The sequence below is a fragment of the Mustela nigripes genome, chromosome 6 (assembly GCF_022355385.1).
Source record: "Mustela nigripes isolate SB6536 chromosome 6, MUSNIG.SB6536, whole genome shotgun sequence".
Classification (NCBI taxonomy): domain Eukaryota; kingdom Metazoa; phylum Chordata; class Mammalia; order Carnivora; family Mustelidae; genus Mustela; species Mustela nigripes.
The window spans coordinates 100,565,561-100,584,069 of record NC_081562.1 but is presented as its reverse complement, the minus strand read 5'-3'; the positions used below and the strand labels follow the sequence as shown (position 1 = coordinate 100,584,069).

The window sequence follows — 18,509 nt, the reverse complement described above, 5'->3', positions numbered from 1 at the left end:
GTGATTGTGTGATATATTCCTTTAATCTAGCAATATGATGAATAAAATTAATGTATTTTCTAATATTAAGCTACCCTTAAATTCTTTTTTTTTTTTTTAAGATTTTTATTTATCAGAGAGAAACAGAGTGAGAGGGGGAACACAAGCAGGGGAAGTGGGAGACAGAGAATCAGGCTTCCCGTGGAGCAGGGAGCCCAATGTGGGGCTTGATCCCAGGACCTTCGGGTCAAGACCTGAGCCAAAGGCAGACGCTTAATGACTGAGCCACCCAGGCGCCCCTAACCTTAAACTCTTCACATAAATTCAAGTTAGTCTTGGTGTATTATCTTTTTACACATTGATGGATTCAATTTCCTAGTGTTTTGTGGGTTTTTAAAAAAAAATATTTTATTTATTTATTTGACAGACAGAGATCACAAGTAGGCACAGAGGCAGGCAGAGAGAGAGGAGGAAGCAGGCTCCCCGCTGAGCAGAGAGCTCAATGTGGGGTGATCCCAAGACCCTGGGGTCATAACCTGAGCCGAAGGCAGAGGTTTAACCCACTGAGCCACCCAGGTGCCCCAATTTCCTAGTGTTTAACTGAAGATTTTTGCATCTCTGTTAATAAGTGAGATTGGTCTATCATTTTCCTTTCTGTTATTGCCCTTTCTTGGTTTGGTTATGAGAGCAATTCTAGCCCCATATAATGAGCTGAGGACAGTCATTTCCCTTCCTATTTTTGGAAAAGTTTATACAAAATTAAAATGACCTGCATTTAGGCAGTTTGGTGCAACATGCCTGTATAATGTTGTTCTTAACTCTTTTTCTTTCATACTTCACATCTAAACCATTTGCAAATTTTGTTTATTCTAGCTTTAAATTAAATTCCAGGGCTCCTGGGTGGGTCAGTTGGTTAAGCAACTGCCTTCAGCTCAGGTCATGGTCCCAGAGCCCTGGGATCGAGTGCTACATCGGGCTCCCAGCTCCATGGGGAGTCTGCTTCTCCCTCTGACCTCCCCTCTCATGCTTTCTCTCACTCTTTCTCTCTCTCTCTCTCTCTCTCAAAATAAACAAATAAAAAATATTAAAAAAAATTAAATTCCAACTCCAACTACTTCTCACCTCCACTGCCACCACCCTCATCTAAGCTACCACCATCTCTCCCTTGGAGAACTGCTGTGGCCTCCTAATTGGACTCATCTGTTTCAGTCCACACAGTCATCATATTTAAAAAAAAAATTTTTTTTAAGTAATCTCTACGTCAAATATGGGCCTCAAGCTCACAACCCTGGAATCAAGAGTCACCGCTCCACTGAGCCAGCCAGGTGCCCTGCAGCCATGCTATTTTAAACATATAGGTCAGATTCTGTTACTTGTCTGCTCAAACCCTCCACTGGCCACCCATCTCACTCAGAGTAAGAAGCAAAGTCCTTACAATGTTCCAGGAGGCCTTATAGGAGTTGGCACCTTGTTCTCTCTCTGACCTCATCCCTTACATCTCTCCTCTTGCTCCCACTGCTCTAGCCATACTGGCCCCCTTAATGTTCCTGAAACACCTCAAGTATGTTCTCATCTCAGAGCCTTTGCATTTGTTGTTTGCTCTGCCTGGAATACAGTCCCCACAGAAATCTGTATGACTTGCTCCTTTTCTTTTTAAAAGATTTTATTTATTTATTTGAGAGAGAGAGAGAGCATGAGCTGGAGGGAAGAGCAGAGGGAGAGGGAGAAGCAGAGTCTCTGCTATCAGGGAGCCGGAGGTGGGTCTGGATCCCAGGACTCTGGGATCATGACCAGAGCCGAAGGCAGGTGCTTAACTGACTGAGCCACCCATTAATGTACATATGTATGCATTACCTGCGTCTCACCACAAGAATGTAAATACCAAGAAGGCAGGTATTTTATCTATGTGCCTACTAACTAGAACAATGCTTGGCAATAAGAGGTGCTCAGTAATACCTTTTGAATCAACAGTGAATATTTTATTATGTGTCTGACTCCTTGGTGTCAGTCAGTTTCTCTAGCTTTATTTCCGTATATTCTGTTTTCTAACCTTAGCATTAAAAAACAGAGCACCTGGCACATGGCCTTGTACATAACTGTCAGTTAGTAATAAGTGAATGAATGAATGTCACATCCTCGTCTTTGCTGAAGTTTAATGAGCTCCCATCCTCCTGTTGGAGAGCTTCTTTAGTTTTCTGCACTTTCCCTCATCTCTATTCCTTTCTTTTTTCACATCTCCTCCTCCCTTTCGCTGCACTTTTTCCAAGAAGATTTATTCATTCATTTTGTGGGGGGAGGGGCAGAGGGAGAGACTCTTTAAGCAGACTCCCCACTGAGGACCCTGAGATCATGACCTGAGCTGAAACCAAGTCTGGATGCTCAAGCGACAGAGCCACCTGCTCTGTCTTTTTCTAATCTCACTTCTCTAGCCGATCCCCCTCTCCTTTCTATCTCCAAATTTTCTTGTTCTACTTATTTATTGTTTATTTATTGTCTCATCTTCTCTCCTTACTCCTCTTTCTCTGTTTCATAAAACATAAAACTCAGACTTTGCTTTAGAAAATCTGTTGTCTAGGGGCACCTGGGTGGCTCAGTTGGTTAGGTGACCAACACTTTTTTTTTTTAATTTTTAAAATTTATTTATATGAGAGAGAGACAGTGAAAGAGCATGAGAGGTGAGAAGGTCAGAGGGAGAAGCAGACTCCCAGTGGAGCTGGGAGCCCGATGCAGGACTCAATCCCGGGACTCCAGGATCATGACCTGAGCTGAAGGCAGTTGCTTAACCAACTGAGCCACCCAGGTGCCCTAGACTGCCAACTCTTGATTACTACTCTGGTGATGATCTTGCAGGTTGTGAGATGGAGCCCCTTGTCAGACTCCACACTGAATATAGAACCTGCTTGGGATTCTCTCTCTCCCTCTGTCCCTCCCCACCCACTATACACTCACTCATATGCTCTCCTCTCTCTCTTAAAAAGAAAAAAAAATTCTGTTGTCTAGGGGTACCTGGCTGGCTCAGTCTGTGGAGGGTGTGACTTTTGATCTTGGGATTGTTGGTTCAAGTCCCATGTTGGGTGTAGAGATTACTTAAAAAATAATAAAATCTCGGGGCACCTGGGTGGCTCAGTGGGTTAAGCCTCTGCCTTCGGCTCAGGTTATGATCTCAGGGTCCTGGGATTGAGCCCTGCATCGGGATCTCTGCTCAGTGGGGAGCCTGCTTCCCCCTCTCTGCCTGCCTCTCTGCCTACTTTGTGATATCTCTCCGTGTGTGTCAAATAAGTAAATGAAATCTTTTAAAAAATAATAATAAAATCTAAAAAAATTCTATTATCTATTCTTTCACTTTGTAGATACAGAAGAGGACAACACAATAAACTTTAAGGTCATGACTTGTTTAAGGATGAATCAGAACTCGATCTCAGGTTATCTCTTTCTCCCTCTTATCTCTTTCCTTTCTGCTTTTTCCTCTCATTCTTTTGTTTAAAGATTTTATTTTTTAAAAGATTTTTTATTTGTTTATTTGACAGAGAGAGATCACAAGTAGGCAGAGAGGCAGGCAGAGAGAGAGGAGGAGGAAGCAGGCTCCCTGCTAAGCAGAGAGTCTGATGCGGGACTCGATCCCAGGACCCTGAGATCATGACCTGAGCCAAAGGCAGCGGCTTAACCCACTGAGCCACCCAGGCGCCCAAGACTTTATTTTTTAAAATAATCTCTATATCCAACATGGGGCTCAAACCCGGAGATCAAGTCATATGTGCCAATGGCTGAGACAGCTGACACTCTTTTTTCTTCTCTTTTTTAAGATTTTATTTATTTATTTGACAGAGAGCGAGAGATCATAGGTAGGCAGAGAGGCAGGCAGAGAGAGGAGAAGCAGACTTCCCACTGAGCAGGGAACCCAATGTAGGGCTCAATCCCAGGACCCTGAGATCATGACCTGAGACAAAGGCAGATGTTTAACCGACTAAACCACCCAGATGCCCCTTTCCTTCTCTTTCTTAACACAGTATTGAAATCAGACAAACTTGCATCTATCAGCTCCACCACCCACACCGACCTGCAGTAAATTAACTTCTGGGGGCGCCTGGGTGGCTCAGTGGGTTAAGCCTCTGCCTTCGGCTCAGGTCATGATCTCAGGGTCCTGGGATCGAGTCCCACATCGGGCTCTCTGCTCGGCGTGAGCCTGCCCCCCACCCCCCGCCAGCCTCTCTACCTACCTATGATCTCTCTCCGTCAAATAAATAAAATCTAAAAAAAAAAATTACTTAGCTTCTGTGATACTTGGTGTCCTCACAGGTTAGCAAAGATATTAATAAACATCTCAAAGGGTTTTTGTAAAGATTGAATATCAACAACAACAACACCCTACAGCTAAAATCATACTTAGTGGTGAGAAACTAGAAGCTTTCTCACTAAGATCAGGTACAAGGCAAGGATGTCCCTTCTCACCCCTCTTCAACATTGTACTGGAAATCCCTGCTAATGTATTAAGGTTAAAAAAAAGGGGGTGGCACCTGGGTGGTTCAGTGGGTTAAGCTTCTGCCTTCAGCTCAGGTCATGATGCTAGAGTCCTGGTATTGAGCCCCACATTGGGCTCCCTGCTCAGTGGGGTGCCTGCTTCTCCATTAAAAAAGAAAAAAGAAAAGGTTAAAAAAAAGGGACTACCCTACAACTCAGCAATTGCACTACTAGGTATTTACTTCAAAGATACAAATGTATTGATCCGAAGGGGCACATGCACTCACACTGTTTATTGCAGCAATGTCCACAATAGCCAAACTCTGGAAAGAGCCCAGATGTCCATCAGCAGATGAATGTATAGAGAAGATGTGGTATGGATATATACAATGGAATATTACCCAGCCATCAAAAACAAATGAAATCTTGCCATTTGCAACAATGTGGATGGAACTAGAGGGTATTATGCTGCATGAATTAAGTCCACCAGAGAAAGACAATTAGCATATTATTTCACAGAAACAAAACAGAGGACCACAGGGAAAGGGATGGAAAAACAAAACGATGAAATCAGAGAGGAAGACAAATCATGAGACACACTTAAACAGAGGAAACAAACTGAAGGGAGAGCCTTGGTGGCTCAGTTGGTTAAGTGTCTGCCTTTAGCTCAGGTTAAGATCCCGGGGTGCTGGGATGGAGCCCCACATCAAGCTCCCTGCTCAGCAGGGAGCCTCCTTCTCTTTCCCCCTCTGCCTGCCCCACCCCCTGCTAGCACACTCTCTCTACCTCTCAATAAAAAGAGTCTTGAAAAAAAAGAAGGAAAGAAACTGAAGGTTGCTGGAGGGGAGGGGGTAACTGGGTGATGGACAGTAAGAATGGCAAGTAATATAATGAGCACTAACTGTTATACACAACTGATGAATCAATGACCTCTATCTCTGAAACTAATAACACATATGTTAATTAATTAAATTTAAATAAAATAGAATTTTTAAAAAAAAATTTTCATTTATTTATTTGACAGAGAGAGAGATCACAAGTAGGCAGAGAAGGAGGCAGAGAGAGAGGAGGAATCAGGCTCTCTACTGAGCAGAGAGCCTGATGTGGGGATCAATCTCAGGACCCGGAGATCATGACCTGAGCCGAAGGCAGAGACTTTAACCCACTGAGCTACCCAGGCACCCCAAATAAAATAGAATTTTTAATTCTTTTTTTTTTTTTAAGATTTTATTTATTTATTTGACAGAGAGAGAGATCACAAGCAGGCGGGGGGCGGGGAGCAGGCTCCCCGATGAGCAGAGAGCCCGATGCGGGACTCAATCCCAGGAGCCCGGGGTCATAACCTGAGCCGAAGGCAGCGGTCTAACCCACTGAGCCACCCAGGTGCCCAAAATAGAATTTTTAAAAAGGGAATAAAACATGTACAGATTGGGAACAAAGCCATCAAACTGTCTTTGTTTCCAGTTGACATGATCATTTATGTAGGGCATCTGAAAGAACTGACAAAAACCCAAAACTAAAAAACCTCCTGTAATTAATAAGTATAGCAAGGTTTGGGCCTCCTGGGTGGCTCATGGGGTGTAGTAAGCAAGTTCTTGATCTTGGGGTTTGTAAGTTCGAGCCCCAAGTTGGGTATAGTGATTGCTTAAAAATAAGATCTTAAAACAGAAAAAAAAAAAAAAAAAGTCAGTTGCTTTCCTATGTACCAACAATGAACAAGTAGAATTTGAAATTTAAAACATAACATTTACATTAGCATGCCTCAACATGAAATAGTTAGGTATAAATCTAACAAAATACACATCAGATCTATATGATCTATATGAGAAAAACTATAAAATCTGATGAACAAAATCAAAGGAGAATTACATAAATGAAGTAATAATCCACATGTATAGCTAGGAAGACTCAATATTATCAAGATATCAGTTCTTCCCAACCTTCTTCTTCCCAACCTTACCTATAGATAAATGCAATCCCAATTCCAGCAAGTTAGTTTATGGATATTAACAAACTAATTCTAAATTGTATATGGAAAGGCAAAAGGACCAGAATAGCTCAGACAGTACCGAGAGGGAAAACAAAGTTGAAAGCCTGATGCTATCTGATTTCAAGACTTACTATAAAGCGGGGTGCCTGGGTGGCTCAGTGGGTTAAGCCGCTGCCTTCGGCTCAGGTCATGATCTCAGGGTCCTGGGATTGAGCCCCACATCAGGCTCTCTGCTCAGCAGGGAGCCTGCTTCCCTCTCTCTCTCTCTCTGCCTGGCTCTCTGCCTACTTGTGATCTCTGTCTGTCAAATAAACAAATAAAATCTTTAAAAAAAAAAAAAGACTTACTATAAAGCTAATCAAGTAATCAAGGCAGTGGAGTATTGGTGAAAACAGACAAACAGATCAGTGAACCAGAATAGAGAGCCCAGAAACAGACACCCATATATACAGTCAAGGAACTTTCGACAAAAGAGCAAAAGCAAAAAGATTGATCAAGGATAGTCTCTTCACTTTCAGTGACCTTGAAGCTGGGGAGATCCTGGCCTGGCCTAGGATGTTGGATCTCACTGCCCTCCTAGCTCTTCGACCTTTCTCTGAAGCCCCTCAGTAAAATGGTTTGATCCTCCACACACTCCCCCAAAAGACAATCTCTTCAACAAACGATGCTAGAACAACTGTACATTCACAGGAAGAAAGAAAAAAGAGAATGAATGAATGAATGAATGTAGACACAGCGTTTATACCCTTCACAAAAATTAACACAAATGGATCACAGACCTAAATGTAAAATGGAAAACTATAAAACTCCTGGGAGATAGCAGAGGGAAAACCTAGATGACCCTGAGCATAGTAATGTCTTTCTTAGATATCACACCAAAGACACAATCTATTAAAGAAATAATTGAGGGGCACCTGGGTGGCTCAGTCATTAAGCATCTGCCTTCAGTCAGGTGATGATCCCAGGGTCCTGGGATTGAGCCCCACATTAGGCTCCCTGCTCAGGAGGAAGCCTGCTTCTCCCTCTCCCACACCCCCTGCTTGAGTTCCTGCTCTCGCTGTCTCTCTCTGTGTCAAATAAATAAAATCTTTAAAAAAAGAGAGAGAAAAATAATTAATAACCTGGACTTAATGAATATAAAAAATCTTCTGCTCTACAATAGAACAATTAGAAGAGAATTAGAAGACCATCCACAGACTGGTAGATAATATTTGCAAAAGATACATCTGAAAAAGGACTATTATCCAAAATACACAAAGAAGTCTTAAAACTCAACAAATAAGAAAACAAACAACCCACTTAAAAAATGGGCCAAAGACCTTAACAGATACCCTACCGAAGACCCACAGATGGCAAGTAAGCATAAAAGATGTTTCACATTATATGTCATCAGGGAAATGCAAATTAAACAACAGTGAGATACCACAACACACCTAGTAGAATGGTCAAAATCTGGAACACTGACAAGAACAAAAGCTGGCCAGGAAGTGGAGGAATAGAAACTTTCATGGGCACTTGGGGAGGCTCAGTCAGTTAAGTATTCAACTCTTAATTTCTGCTCAGGTGGTGATCTGAGGGTCGTGGGATCTGGCAGAGTCTTTCTCCACACTGAACGTGGAACCTACTTGGGATTCTCTCTCTCCCTCTCCCCCTGCCCTCCCTGCACATGCTCTCTTCCTCTCTAACAAAGAAAAAAGCGAACAAACAAAAAGAAACATTCATACATTGCGGACGAGTACAGCCACTTTAGAAGACAGTTTGGTGGGTTCTTACAAAATGAAACATACTCTGGGGTGTCTGGGTGGCTCAGTAGGTCAAGCATCTGCCTTTGGCTCAGGTTATGATCCCAGGGTCTTGGGATCGAGCTCCGCATCTGGCTCCTTGCTAAGTGGGGACCCTGCTTCTCCCTCTTGCTTGTGCTCTCTCCCTCAATCTCTCTGATAATATTTTTTTAAAAATGAAACATATTCTTACCATATGATCCAGCAACCATACTCCTTGATGTTTACCCAATGGAGTAGAAAATTTTGTCTACCTAAAACCCTGCACGTGAATGTTTATAGCACCTTTATCCATAATTGCCAAAATTTGGAAGTAACCAAGATGTCCTTCAGTAAGTAAATAAATAAATAAACTGAGGTATATCCAGACAATGGAAGACTAATGGTGCCAAAAAGAAATGAGCTATTAAGCCACGAAAAGACGTGAAGGAGTCTTAAAGTGCAGAGAATCAATATAAAAAGGCCACATACAGTATGATTTCCACTCTATGACATTCTGGAAAAGGCAAAACTGTGGAGACAATGGAAAAAAGATCAGTATTTGCAGGGGGGGGTTAGGGATGGGGAGAGATGAACAGGTAGGGCACAGAGAATTTTGGGGGCAGTGAAAATATTCTGTATGACATTACACTGATGGATATATGTCATTATACATTATCCAAGCCCACTGAATGTACACCACCAACACTGAACCCTTAGATAAACTATGGACTTCAGGTGATTATGATATCGTCAATACAGGTTCAACTTTGGTTAAAAAAAAAAAAAAAGTACCATTCTGGTAAGTGATGATGTTGATGGGGAGGTTGTATATGTGTAGGAGCAGGAAGTATTATGAGAAATATTTGTACCTTGCTGCCAATATTATAGACCAATATTGTAAACAATACTATAAATCTAAAACTTATCTTTAAAAAATAGTCTTAAAGTTGAACAGATAAAGACATATCACATAATAGAACATACAAAGGCTCTTGTTCTTTCCTCATTATTTTCTTTTCCCTTCCCTCTTTAAATTGATATTGTACTCATTGATTCTTTGGTTCTTTCAAACTTCAGGTGTATGCTTTTGATTCCTTCTCTTCACGTTTGTGTCATCTCTTCCATTCTTCTTTACTTTTTCCTCTGCCTCTTCCACTCCTTTTTCTTCTTCTCCCCCACCCATCTCCTTTCTCTGTTTCTGCTTCTCATTTGCTACCGTAAACCAAGCCATGTGTACCACAAACTTTGAGTTTAAAGTCCCTTCCACTCCAGCAGTGTATCAGTCCTCTAAAATATTCTCCTCATTTATGTTCTTTTTTTTTTCTTTCTCCTCTTTCCATTGTTTTTTGAATTACTTAACCTCCCTGGACCTCAGTTTTTCCATGTGGAAAACAGAAACAATAGACTGTTATAAGCATGAAAGAATTAAATAAATCTCTTCCTTCAGAGCCCAACATTCTAGAAATGTTAGTTTATTATTTTCCCAAAGGTATCATGGTAACGTTGAAAGATGGCTTTGGGCTTGAAGAGACCTGAGCTCCAGGCAAATCTCTAAATTTTTATGAGCATCAATTTCCTCGTCAGTAAAGTAAAAATAACAGATGCCTTCCTTATACCTAGGGTTTTTTCGTCTCCCAAGAATTAAAAGACTCAATGCACAGGAAAGCCTCACTCTACAAGTACAGGCCATCATCATAAACCGTGTTCTGAAGTCACAGTGGGGATCTGAATAGTTAGGAGGATTCAACAGGATACAATTTTAAAAGATGCCTGACCAATAGGAAGCACTCAACACATGTTACCTATATGACTTCCTTTACTTTTTCCACTTCTTTCCTCTTGCTCCTCAAAAAAAAAACAAACAAAAAAAAAACTAGGCAGGGGACCCCTGCTGCTAAACTTCTATTATTGCTAGTTGTCTCCTTCCTCTCATTTCCCTCCCTCCCTTTTCCCCTCCTCCCTCTCTTTCCCATTACAATTTTCCTGTCGCCCCATGTTCCCTGTGCAGCCCAGATCTCCAGATTCCTGGCAGCTATGAGCCGACACATAACCAGCCGGTACCTGCGGAGACCGGGGACGCCCATCTGCATTTACCGTCCAGCGCTCATCTGACAATAAAGTTTTATTGAAACAGAATGGGGGCGGGGGGGAGGCGCCCGTCATTCTTCCTCAACAACCAATCAGAGAGTAGAATGACTGGCGCTTGCAGGAGCTTCTGCGGTGCGGAGGTCGGGGGGAGGGACATGGCCCGCCCGAAACCGGCCTCGTAAGAGCGGAAGTACGACGCGGAAGCCAGCCATAGAGTTTAGTGGCCAGAGCGACTCTGCAGGGAGGTGGCAGGAAAGGCTCGGAACTGCTGCCGGAGGTGACGGAGCTCCGGCCCCGCCCGGTGTGCTGGAAGACGAAGCTTCTAGGTAGCGGCCCGCAGAGTCTGACCCAGGGTACGACGGGGCAGTAGCCGTGAGCCCACGGTCCCTGGGCGGCCTCTTTAAGGGAGGGGGCGGAGCCACGTGGAAGGAGCTTGCGGGTGAGGTCACGTGATTGAGGGCACTTGCGGGGCACCGTGGAAATTTGAGGGAGCGTTGTCGGGGTGGACACCATGTGATACCCCTTACCCCACTACATCCTGTGCCTTGGGGTTCAATGGGGTGCACGTGGTGGGACTTGGGATCAGGCCCGAGTTTGGGGGAGGGGGCGTGGCAACCCTGTCTCAGCCAGGCTTCCATCAAAGTGGCCGATTTTAGGATTTTTAGATCCAAGTTTTAGACTGCTCCATCTCTCATCCCTCATTTGCAGAAGTGACTCAGTGTCTCTGCAGTCCAGCCCCGGCTACTGTGCTTCCAGCCCTCCCAGTGTTCAGGGGCCTCCAACTTCACATTCTCTTTCCTTGCAGCTCCAGATATCCTGAGCCCAGGTCCCCCCAGCTCAGTGCAGCCATGAGTGCCGAGGTGAAGGTGACAGGGCAGAACCAGGAACAATTTCTGCTCCTGGCCAAGTCGGCCAAGGGGGCAGCGCTGGCCACACTCATCCACCAGGTGCTGGAGGCTCCTGGTGTCTACGTGTTTGGGGAACTGCTGGATATGCCTAATGTTAGAGAGGTGGGTTCCTGGCCTGGAAAGCCCACAGGGAAGCTTGGGGCTAAGATTGAACTTGAGAATGGGTGGGCAGGGCTCATTTGCAACTCCATAACCATTCAGTTGAACAAGAATATGATGATGATTAATTAGCAGCTGGCAAAAATAAGTAGGCAAGTAAACCTCTTACTTTCCTTTGATGATGATGAATCTGTAAAACCCACTATTTTTCATTTTTAAGCAAAAGAGCACGTGATTCAGAAAAGGAAACCTGATTCCAGCCTGTCTCCGCCCACTTAGTAGCTCTCAATAAGACCATGTCCCCTTGATCAGGTCATTTTTCCTTTAGGACCTCTGTTTCTCTGTTTTCCCTTTAACATTGGAGCTGATACTGCCCTTCACTGTCAGTTACAGAAATCAGGACAGATTATGGGAAGTTTAAAGTCCAGTACAAATGAAAGGCAATAAACATGAAATTGGCATACTCTCCTTTCCCACTTTGTACCCTTTGTTAATTCCCTTAAGTTAGAAATGCGTCTAGAAGTATTAGAAGGTCTTTTCCCTGGAAGACATGTGGCAAGATGCTAGGAACACAGCAGAGAGAACTGTTCACATAGAAGTGGCAGAGTAAACAATTTAACATTTAGAGTGGGTGGGTCACCAAGATGTATGACCTCACCCCATGTCCTGAGATGCTAGGGCATTGGTATGTAGGCAGACTATATTAGGTTTTTGAGGGCCAATGATTGACTGAGTTGATGGATTTTGCCTTTGGGGATCACTCTGGGGTATATGGAGAATACTCTAGCTGCCTTCTTTCCCTGATTTCCTCTGCAGTGGAACTAAAGAGGGTCCATTAAGGTGAACAAAAAGAAGCATTTATTGGGTGCTTGTTTATCTCTCTGCTAGTCACCTGGGAATTCCAAAAAAGTACAAGACACAGTGCCTATTACCCTTCTAAAACTTATATTCCAGTTGCAGAGATAAGATGAATGGATATGGACATGTTAAATTACTTATTTAGTAAGTATTTATTGAGAGCTGAATATATGCCTAGTTCTGCTAGACATAGGTGGGTGGGATACCAGGGCCTGGGTCTGTCATCTTATTGGAAAAAAAGATATTCTTGGGTAATAACCTAAGGGTTTGATCGATTAAATGCCAGAATGAGTGATCAGTGATAGGAGGTGAGTGAGTGAGCTGGCCTGGATGATGAAGCCGCTTGGGTGCTAGAAGTCTGACACAGAGGCCACAAATTCCAGTGCCTGCTGAGGCCGCGCAGCTGTCAGAGATGAATGAGGCTAACACAGGAGTCTTTGGTGACTTGGCAAGAACAGCAGACTGCCTGATGATATGCAGATTCAGAAATCCTAAACACACTCAAAGGACCAAAATACAATTTGCAATGTCTGGGTGTGCACGTGCCCACACACACTACTGAACACTCTGAATGTGTTCAATTCTGAATTTAGGGTAAGAATGAAGACATATGGAGGAAGAGGGTATGGTGGATTTCTGGGGGAAGGGGGGTGGGGTAGTGCAAATAAGGGCCTAGAGGTGGAAATGAGGCCTTCCAATGGCAAGAGTGATCAGAGAGGCAGAGAAGTCCTTTTGGTGAGCTGGAAGAGCCCGTGGGAGAGGGAAAAGATAGGGCCAGAAAGTGGAATTCAAAAGAAGTGAGGCTGGGAAACTGGAGAGAGGCCCATCCTGTCACCTCTTCCTTCATGTTCCTGCAGCTGGCTGAGAGTGACTTCGCTTCCACATTCCGGCTGCTCACAGTGTTTGCTTACGGGACATATGCTGATTACTTAGGTAACCTAAGAGGGCTGGAGCTCTGGAATAGTGGAGGTGGGAGAAGGGCAATTTTTGGAAGGACTAGAAGGAATTCCTGGGAAACCTTTCTACGGTACACAGGGTCAGAGTTAAGACTTGAATTGGCATGGAAAACTGGGGGAAAAAAAAAGATGAAGAAGCAAGGGAAGGAGGCTAGGGCTTCCCACAAAAGTGTAATCAGGATTTCCTATACTTGTCTTTTTTTCCTAGCTGAAGCCCGGAATCTTCCCCCACTCACAGAGGCTCAGAAGAATAAGCTTCGGCACCTATCAGTTGTCACCCTGGCTGCCAAAGTCAAGGTGAGTGACTGTCTCTCTCCATATACCACCCCCACCCCAAGCCAACCGGGTTCTGAACCGAAGCGGAATGTCCCTTCGAAGGGCCTGTCTGAAGGGAATTTGCTCTCAGACAGCCTTTGCCCACACTGTCGCTCTTCTGCCTTCCCTAAACCCCACGTCCCTCCAAGGTCTGTATCTGAGCTCCACTTCCTGCAGCAGCCTTTTGGGCTGAATAGTATTTTCTTTGCTTTCTGTTTTGTTTTTGTTTTTCATTCAACATTTTTTGCATTTTGGGTCAAAATAGCAACCAGAGTGCCATTCGCTTGTTAATGCGATCACATTCCTTCTCACTATAGGAAGTCCCACACAGGAGTGCCCGAGTGGCTCAGTCAGTTAAACGTCTGCCTTCGGCTTAGGTCGTGGTCCTGGGATCAAGCCCCAATCGGGGCTCCCTGCTCAGTGTGGAGTCTGCTTCTCCCTCTCCCTCTCCACACCGCCTCCTGAGCTGTGCTCACTCACAGTAGCGTGTGCAGGCGCTCTCTCTCTCTCTCAATTAAATAGATAGAAATCTCAAAAAGGCAAAAACCAAAAAACAAAAATAAAAACAAAGAAAGTTCCACACAAACGGCCTCAGCTTTCAGATGTGGGGACAAGGCTCTCTCTTCTGGTGAAGTGCCAGGCTTCTGTTTGCCAGTCAGAAGTGCATAACCCAGACATATCTCTCTAGTTTCAGTTGGGTTCACTTTCTTATTAAATATCCCTCTCCCACCCACCTACATATTCTCAGCTGTTCCTTGACTTTCCTGTGGTCCCCATGATTTGACCTAAACCAGGCTCTCTGGCCTGAGGTGCCTCTGTGGAAGGAAGTGGGGTATGAACGGTTAAGTAACTCAGACCCCACCCCCACCCCGTGCTCTTGTTACATCAGGCTTATCTGGACCAGGGTCTGTGCTGTCCTGAGCTGTGGCCAGAGAACTGATGCCCAGGCAGATGTCACTTTCTTCCTCTGTAGGGTGGGAGGTGAAGGGTGGTAGGGGAACGTAAATCTTTTTTTTTTTTTTTTTTAAAGATTTTATTTATTTATTTGACAGAGAGAGATCACAAGTAGGCAGAGAGGCAGGCAGAGAGAGAGAGGAGGAAGCAGGCTCCCTGCTGAGCAGAGAGCCTGGTGCGGGACTTGATCTCAAGACCCTGAGATCATGACCTGAGCTAAAGGCAGCGGGTTAACCCACTGAGCCACCCAGGTGCCCCGAGGGGAACGTAAATCTTAAACGTCGTGCTTCTCAGGAGGTTATTTCTCAGGGGATGGTACTTTAACTTAATTTGCCTTAGGCCCAGCCTTTTAGAGGAATTTTTTTAAAAAATTAATACTATTTTTTAAGATTTTATTGATTTATTTGACAGAGAGAAATACAGTGAGAGAGGGAACATAAGCAGGGGGAGTGGGAGAGGGAGAAGCAGGCTTCCCACGATGCTGGGAACCGGATGGTGAGGCCTGATCCCAGGACTCTGGGATCATGACCTGAGCCCAAGGCAGAAGCTTAATGAGTGAGCCACGCAGGTGCCCCTAGAGGAAATCCTTTAGGAGTAGGAGTGGAGGGTGCCCGGGTGGTTCAGTCCTTAAGCTCCTGCCTTTGGCTCAGGTCATGATCCCAGGGTCCTGGGATCAGGCCCCACAATCGGGTTCCAGGCACGGTGGGAAGCCTACTTCTCCCTCTCCCACTCCCCTGCTTATGTACTCTCTCTTGCTGTGTCTCTCTCTCTCTCTGTGTCAAATAAATAAAATCTTCATTTTATTTTTTAAAAGATTTTATTATTTATTTGACAGAGAGAGATCACAAGTAGACAGAGTGGCAGGCAGAGAGAGAGGGGAAACAGGCTCCCCACCAAGCAGACAGCCTGATGTGGGGCTTGATCCCAGGACCCTGAGATCATGACCTGACCTGAAGGCAGAGGTCCAACCCACTGGGCCACCCAGGCGCCCCTAAATAAAATGTTTAAAAGAAAAAAAAGGAATAGGAATGGAGCGTAGGCAGGGGAGCTGGGGTGGGGGTGGGGGGGATGGAGGGAAGACTCTTGGAAGCCCTTCTCTGCTGGAGAGCCTCACAAATCCCAGCCCAACCTCCCTGCGCCCCAGTGTATCCCATATGCAGTGTTGCTGGAGGCCCTCGCCCTGCGTAACGTGCGGCAGCTGGAAGACCTTGTCATCGAGGCAGTGTATGCCGACGTGCTCCGCGGCTCCCTGGACCAGCGCAACCAGCGACTGGAGGTTGACTACAGCATTGGGCGGGACATCCAGCGCCAGGATCTTAGTGCCATTGCTCGAACCCTACAGGAGTGGTGAGACCCCTGTCCTGGCCCTGTTCCTTCTCATCTCCCTCCGGGAAAGGGGGAGGTGCTTTGCGGGGGTGGGGAGGGCTGGGCTGGGCTGCAAAGGTAGAGTCCCAGAGGATGAAGGGAGAGGTGCTCATTCCTACAGAAGCTTCTGAGGGCAGAAGGGAGCAGAGGAGGGCCTGCGGGGCAAGAGGCTAGAAGCAGTGTCCTTGGCATAGTCATTGTGGGGAGCAGGGAGCAGTACTCTTGAGGGGCTCCTCAGTGGGGTGTTGGATCCTCACTTGTCTTAAGCTAGATTCATCCCATCGGTCTGTAAGCAGCATGTCTTAGGCCCTGGGTCTCTTCCGCTTCCGTGTTTCTCTTTGTCTTCTTGTCTAACTTCAATACACCTTTTTTTTTCCTTCTCTCCAGCATCTACCCAGTGTTGTTTTCCGTTCCTCCCCTCACATGTGCATTATTCCAGGCACTTCCCATACCTGTCTTAGGGTGCCCCCCCCCGCACCCCCCAGGTATCTTTGTGGCTCTTGGGACTATTGTTGCACATGGTTTCCAGGTGCCCTGGCGAAGGTCCCTAACTCAGACAAGGTGTTTGCATGCAGGGTGTTCTGAATCTGTCTGTCGTGAGTGTGCGATCCCAGCCTTCTGCTGACGCATCTCCGCTCCTGATCCTCGCAGGTGTGTGGGCTGTGAGGTCGTGCTGTCAGGCATCGAGGAGCAGGTGAGCCGTGCCAACCAGCACAAGGAGCAGCAGCTGGGCCTGAAGCAGCAGATCGAGAGTGAGGTGAGTGGGCGAGGCATCAGGACGGACCCGAGCTTCCAAGCTCACGCAGCTGGGGCCAGTTGTCCCATGTGGAGGGGTCAGGACCGTGGCTGTAGCAAACAGACAAGGTCGACAGGGCCTGTCGGATTCTGGGACTTCCCTTATTGTCCCCCATTTCTTTCATCCGGGTAGGTGGCCAACCTTAAAAAAACCATTAAAGTTACAACAGCAGCAGCTGCCGCAGCTACATCTCAGGACCCTGAGCAGCACCTGACTGAGCTGAGGGAACCCGCCCCTGGCACCAACCAGCGCCAGCCCAGCAAGAAAGCCTCAAAGGGCAAGGGGTGAGCCAATGTGGCAGGAACTGCTTGCTTCCGGGGTGTCCTGCTTTTACATCAGAGACCCGGGTGTCCTCACCCCTTTTAGTCGTTTGCATGGGAGTAGACGTGGGGGGAGGCCGCAGGGGTGAGGGGAATTCCCTGCAGCCTCTCTCTCTCTCTTCCCCTTGCCAGACTCCGAGGGAGCGCCAAGATTTGGTCCAAGTCGAACTGAAGGAACTGTCGTTTCTTCTCTGGGGATGCGGGGTCCTAGCTGCCTGCCTGTCCTTTAGGAGTCCTCGGCCTCCCTGTGCTCCTGGCCAGCTGATAATCCTAGGTTCATGACCCTTAACCTCCCTCTTCTCTCCCTGACCCCCAAGCATAGATCACACCTTCTCTAGGGAGGAGGCAAGTACAAGTCGTGTTTTTATTGGTACTTTTGCTTTATGTGACTTTATTATGTGTCCCATTGTCTCCCTCCCCCTCCCTGCCATGCTCTCTCCCTGTTTCTTTAAAATAGGGGTCGGGGGGCAGCATCTATCCCTGTTTGTTATCTGTCATGGAGTAGGTGGGGCTGCTACTTCTCCAGCATAACCCACACGTGTTTCTTCTTGCACCGCCCCATCCTCGCATGCCTAATCCCCGGTTTGTACTCCTTACCGCCCCCCGCCTGTCTGGGCAGCATCTGAAGAGCCATAGGGCTTCTGCCTTTATTCCCACCCGGGGAATCCTGGGAGCCAGTCTGCCATTCTCGGAGTCACTGGACACTTTCATCCTAGAATCCTGTCACACTATAGTTGTTTCCTTTCCTCTCTTCTCCCCTTGGGTCCTGGGAATGCTGCTGCTTCAATGACCCCAGAGCCAAAGAAGGGCACCCATCTCTTGAAATGTTGAGAGATGGCTCTTTCTTAGCCCTGGCTATCTTGGAAAGCCTGATGGCAATCCTGGAAGATTTATACTTCCTTTTGTGGTTTGGTGGGAAAGGGAAGGGGATATAGATTGTATTTAAAAAAAAAAAAAAAAGTATATATATACATATATCTATATATAACATGGAACAGAAATAAATCTATGAGAAATCTATCTACAAACATGCCCGGAAATGGGTATCTTCTGTCTTTGATATGTGCAGATGGGAAGAAGGCTCATTGTCCATCCACTCTAAAGCAAAGTGCTGGAAAGAGAAGAGAACCAGGTACTAGGTGCCGGGTCCTGGCCTAGGAGCCAGGAGACCTAAATCTTGAGTCGTGTGACTTGGGACAGATTGCTCAGTATTCCATCACTCACTCAGAAGCAGCGGATGCTTGCTGGCACCAACACGTGCAAGGCACTAGACGTGCAAAATGGCCATCGCTGGCCCTCCTCTCGGAGCTGGGCTGCAGCCTGTTACCTTCCTTCCTGCAGAATTATAAGGGAGAAGAGTTGATAATAACCTTCAGGTTTTGCATCAGAACCACACAGGACTCAGATCTGCAGGAAGCAGCAGCAGGCTCCCGTCTACCGTCCAAGGCAGAGCTTCCTGTCCTGGGACTATTGGTCTCCTTGGTCTAGTGCACTGCTGTGCACTCTTTTTAGAATTGTGAAGCTCGGGGCGCCTGGGTGGTTCAGTGGGTTAAGCCTCTGCCTTCGGCTCAGGTCATGATCTCAGGGTCCTGGGATCGAGTCCCTCATCGGGCTCTCTGCTCAGCAGGGAGCCTGCTTCCCTCTCTCTCTCTCTCTCTCT

At 46.1% G+C, this 18,509-nt stretch overlaps 1 protein-coding gene across 3 annotated transcripts; it reads left to right on the top strand.

Moving 5' to 3' along the window:
* The first annotated feature begins 10,473 nt into the window (after positions 1 to 10,473).
* On the top strand, positions 10,474 to 17,790 carry COPS7A (COP9 signalosome subunit 7A). Of its 3 annotated transcripts, none has more exons than XM_059403689.1 (8): positions 10,474 to 10,604; positions 11,084 to 11,288; positions 13,001 to 13,076; positions 13,308 to 13,396; positions 15,513 to 15,715; positions 16,385 to 16,490; positions 16,662 to 16,813; positions 16,982 to 17,790. In XM_059403689.1, exons 2-8 carry the CDS (start codon positions 11,127 to 11,129, stop codon positions 17,019 to 17,021), a joined length of 828 nt encoding a protein of 275 aa, XP_059259672.1. In that variant the 5' UTR covers positions 10,474 to 10,604; positions 11,084 to 11,126; the 3' UTR covers positions 17,022 to 17,790. The 3 variants fall into 3 exon arrangements, with proteins under 3 accessions (XP_059259672.1, XP_059259671.1, XP_059259673.1); XM_059403688.1 differs by having other exon boundaries at positions 10,475 to 10,631; XM_059403690.1 differs by lacking the exon at positions 10,474 to 10,604 and adding an exon at positions 10,627 to 10,717.
* Positions 17,791 to 18,509: the final 719 nt, after the last annotated feature.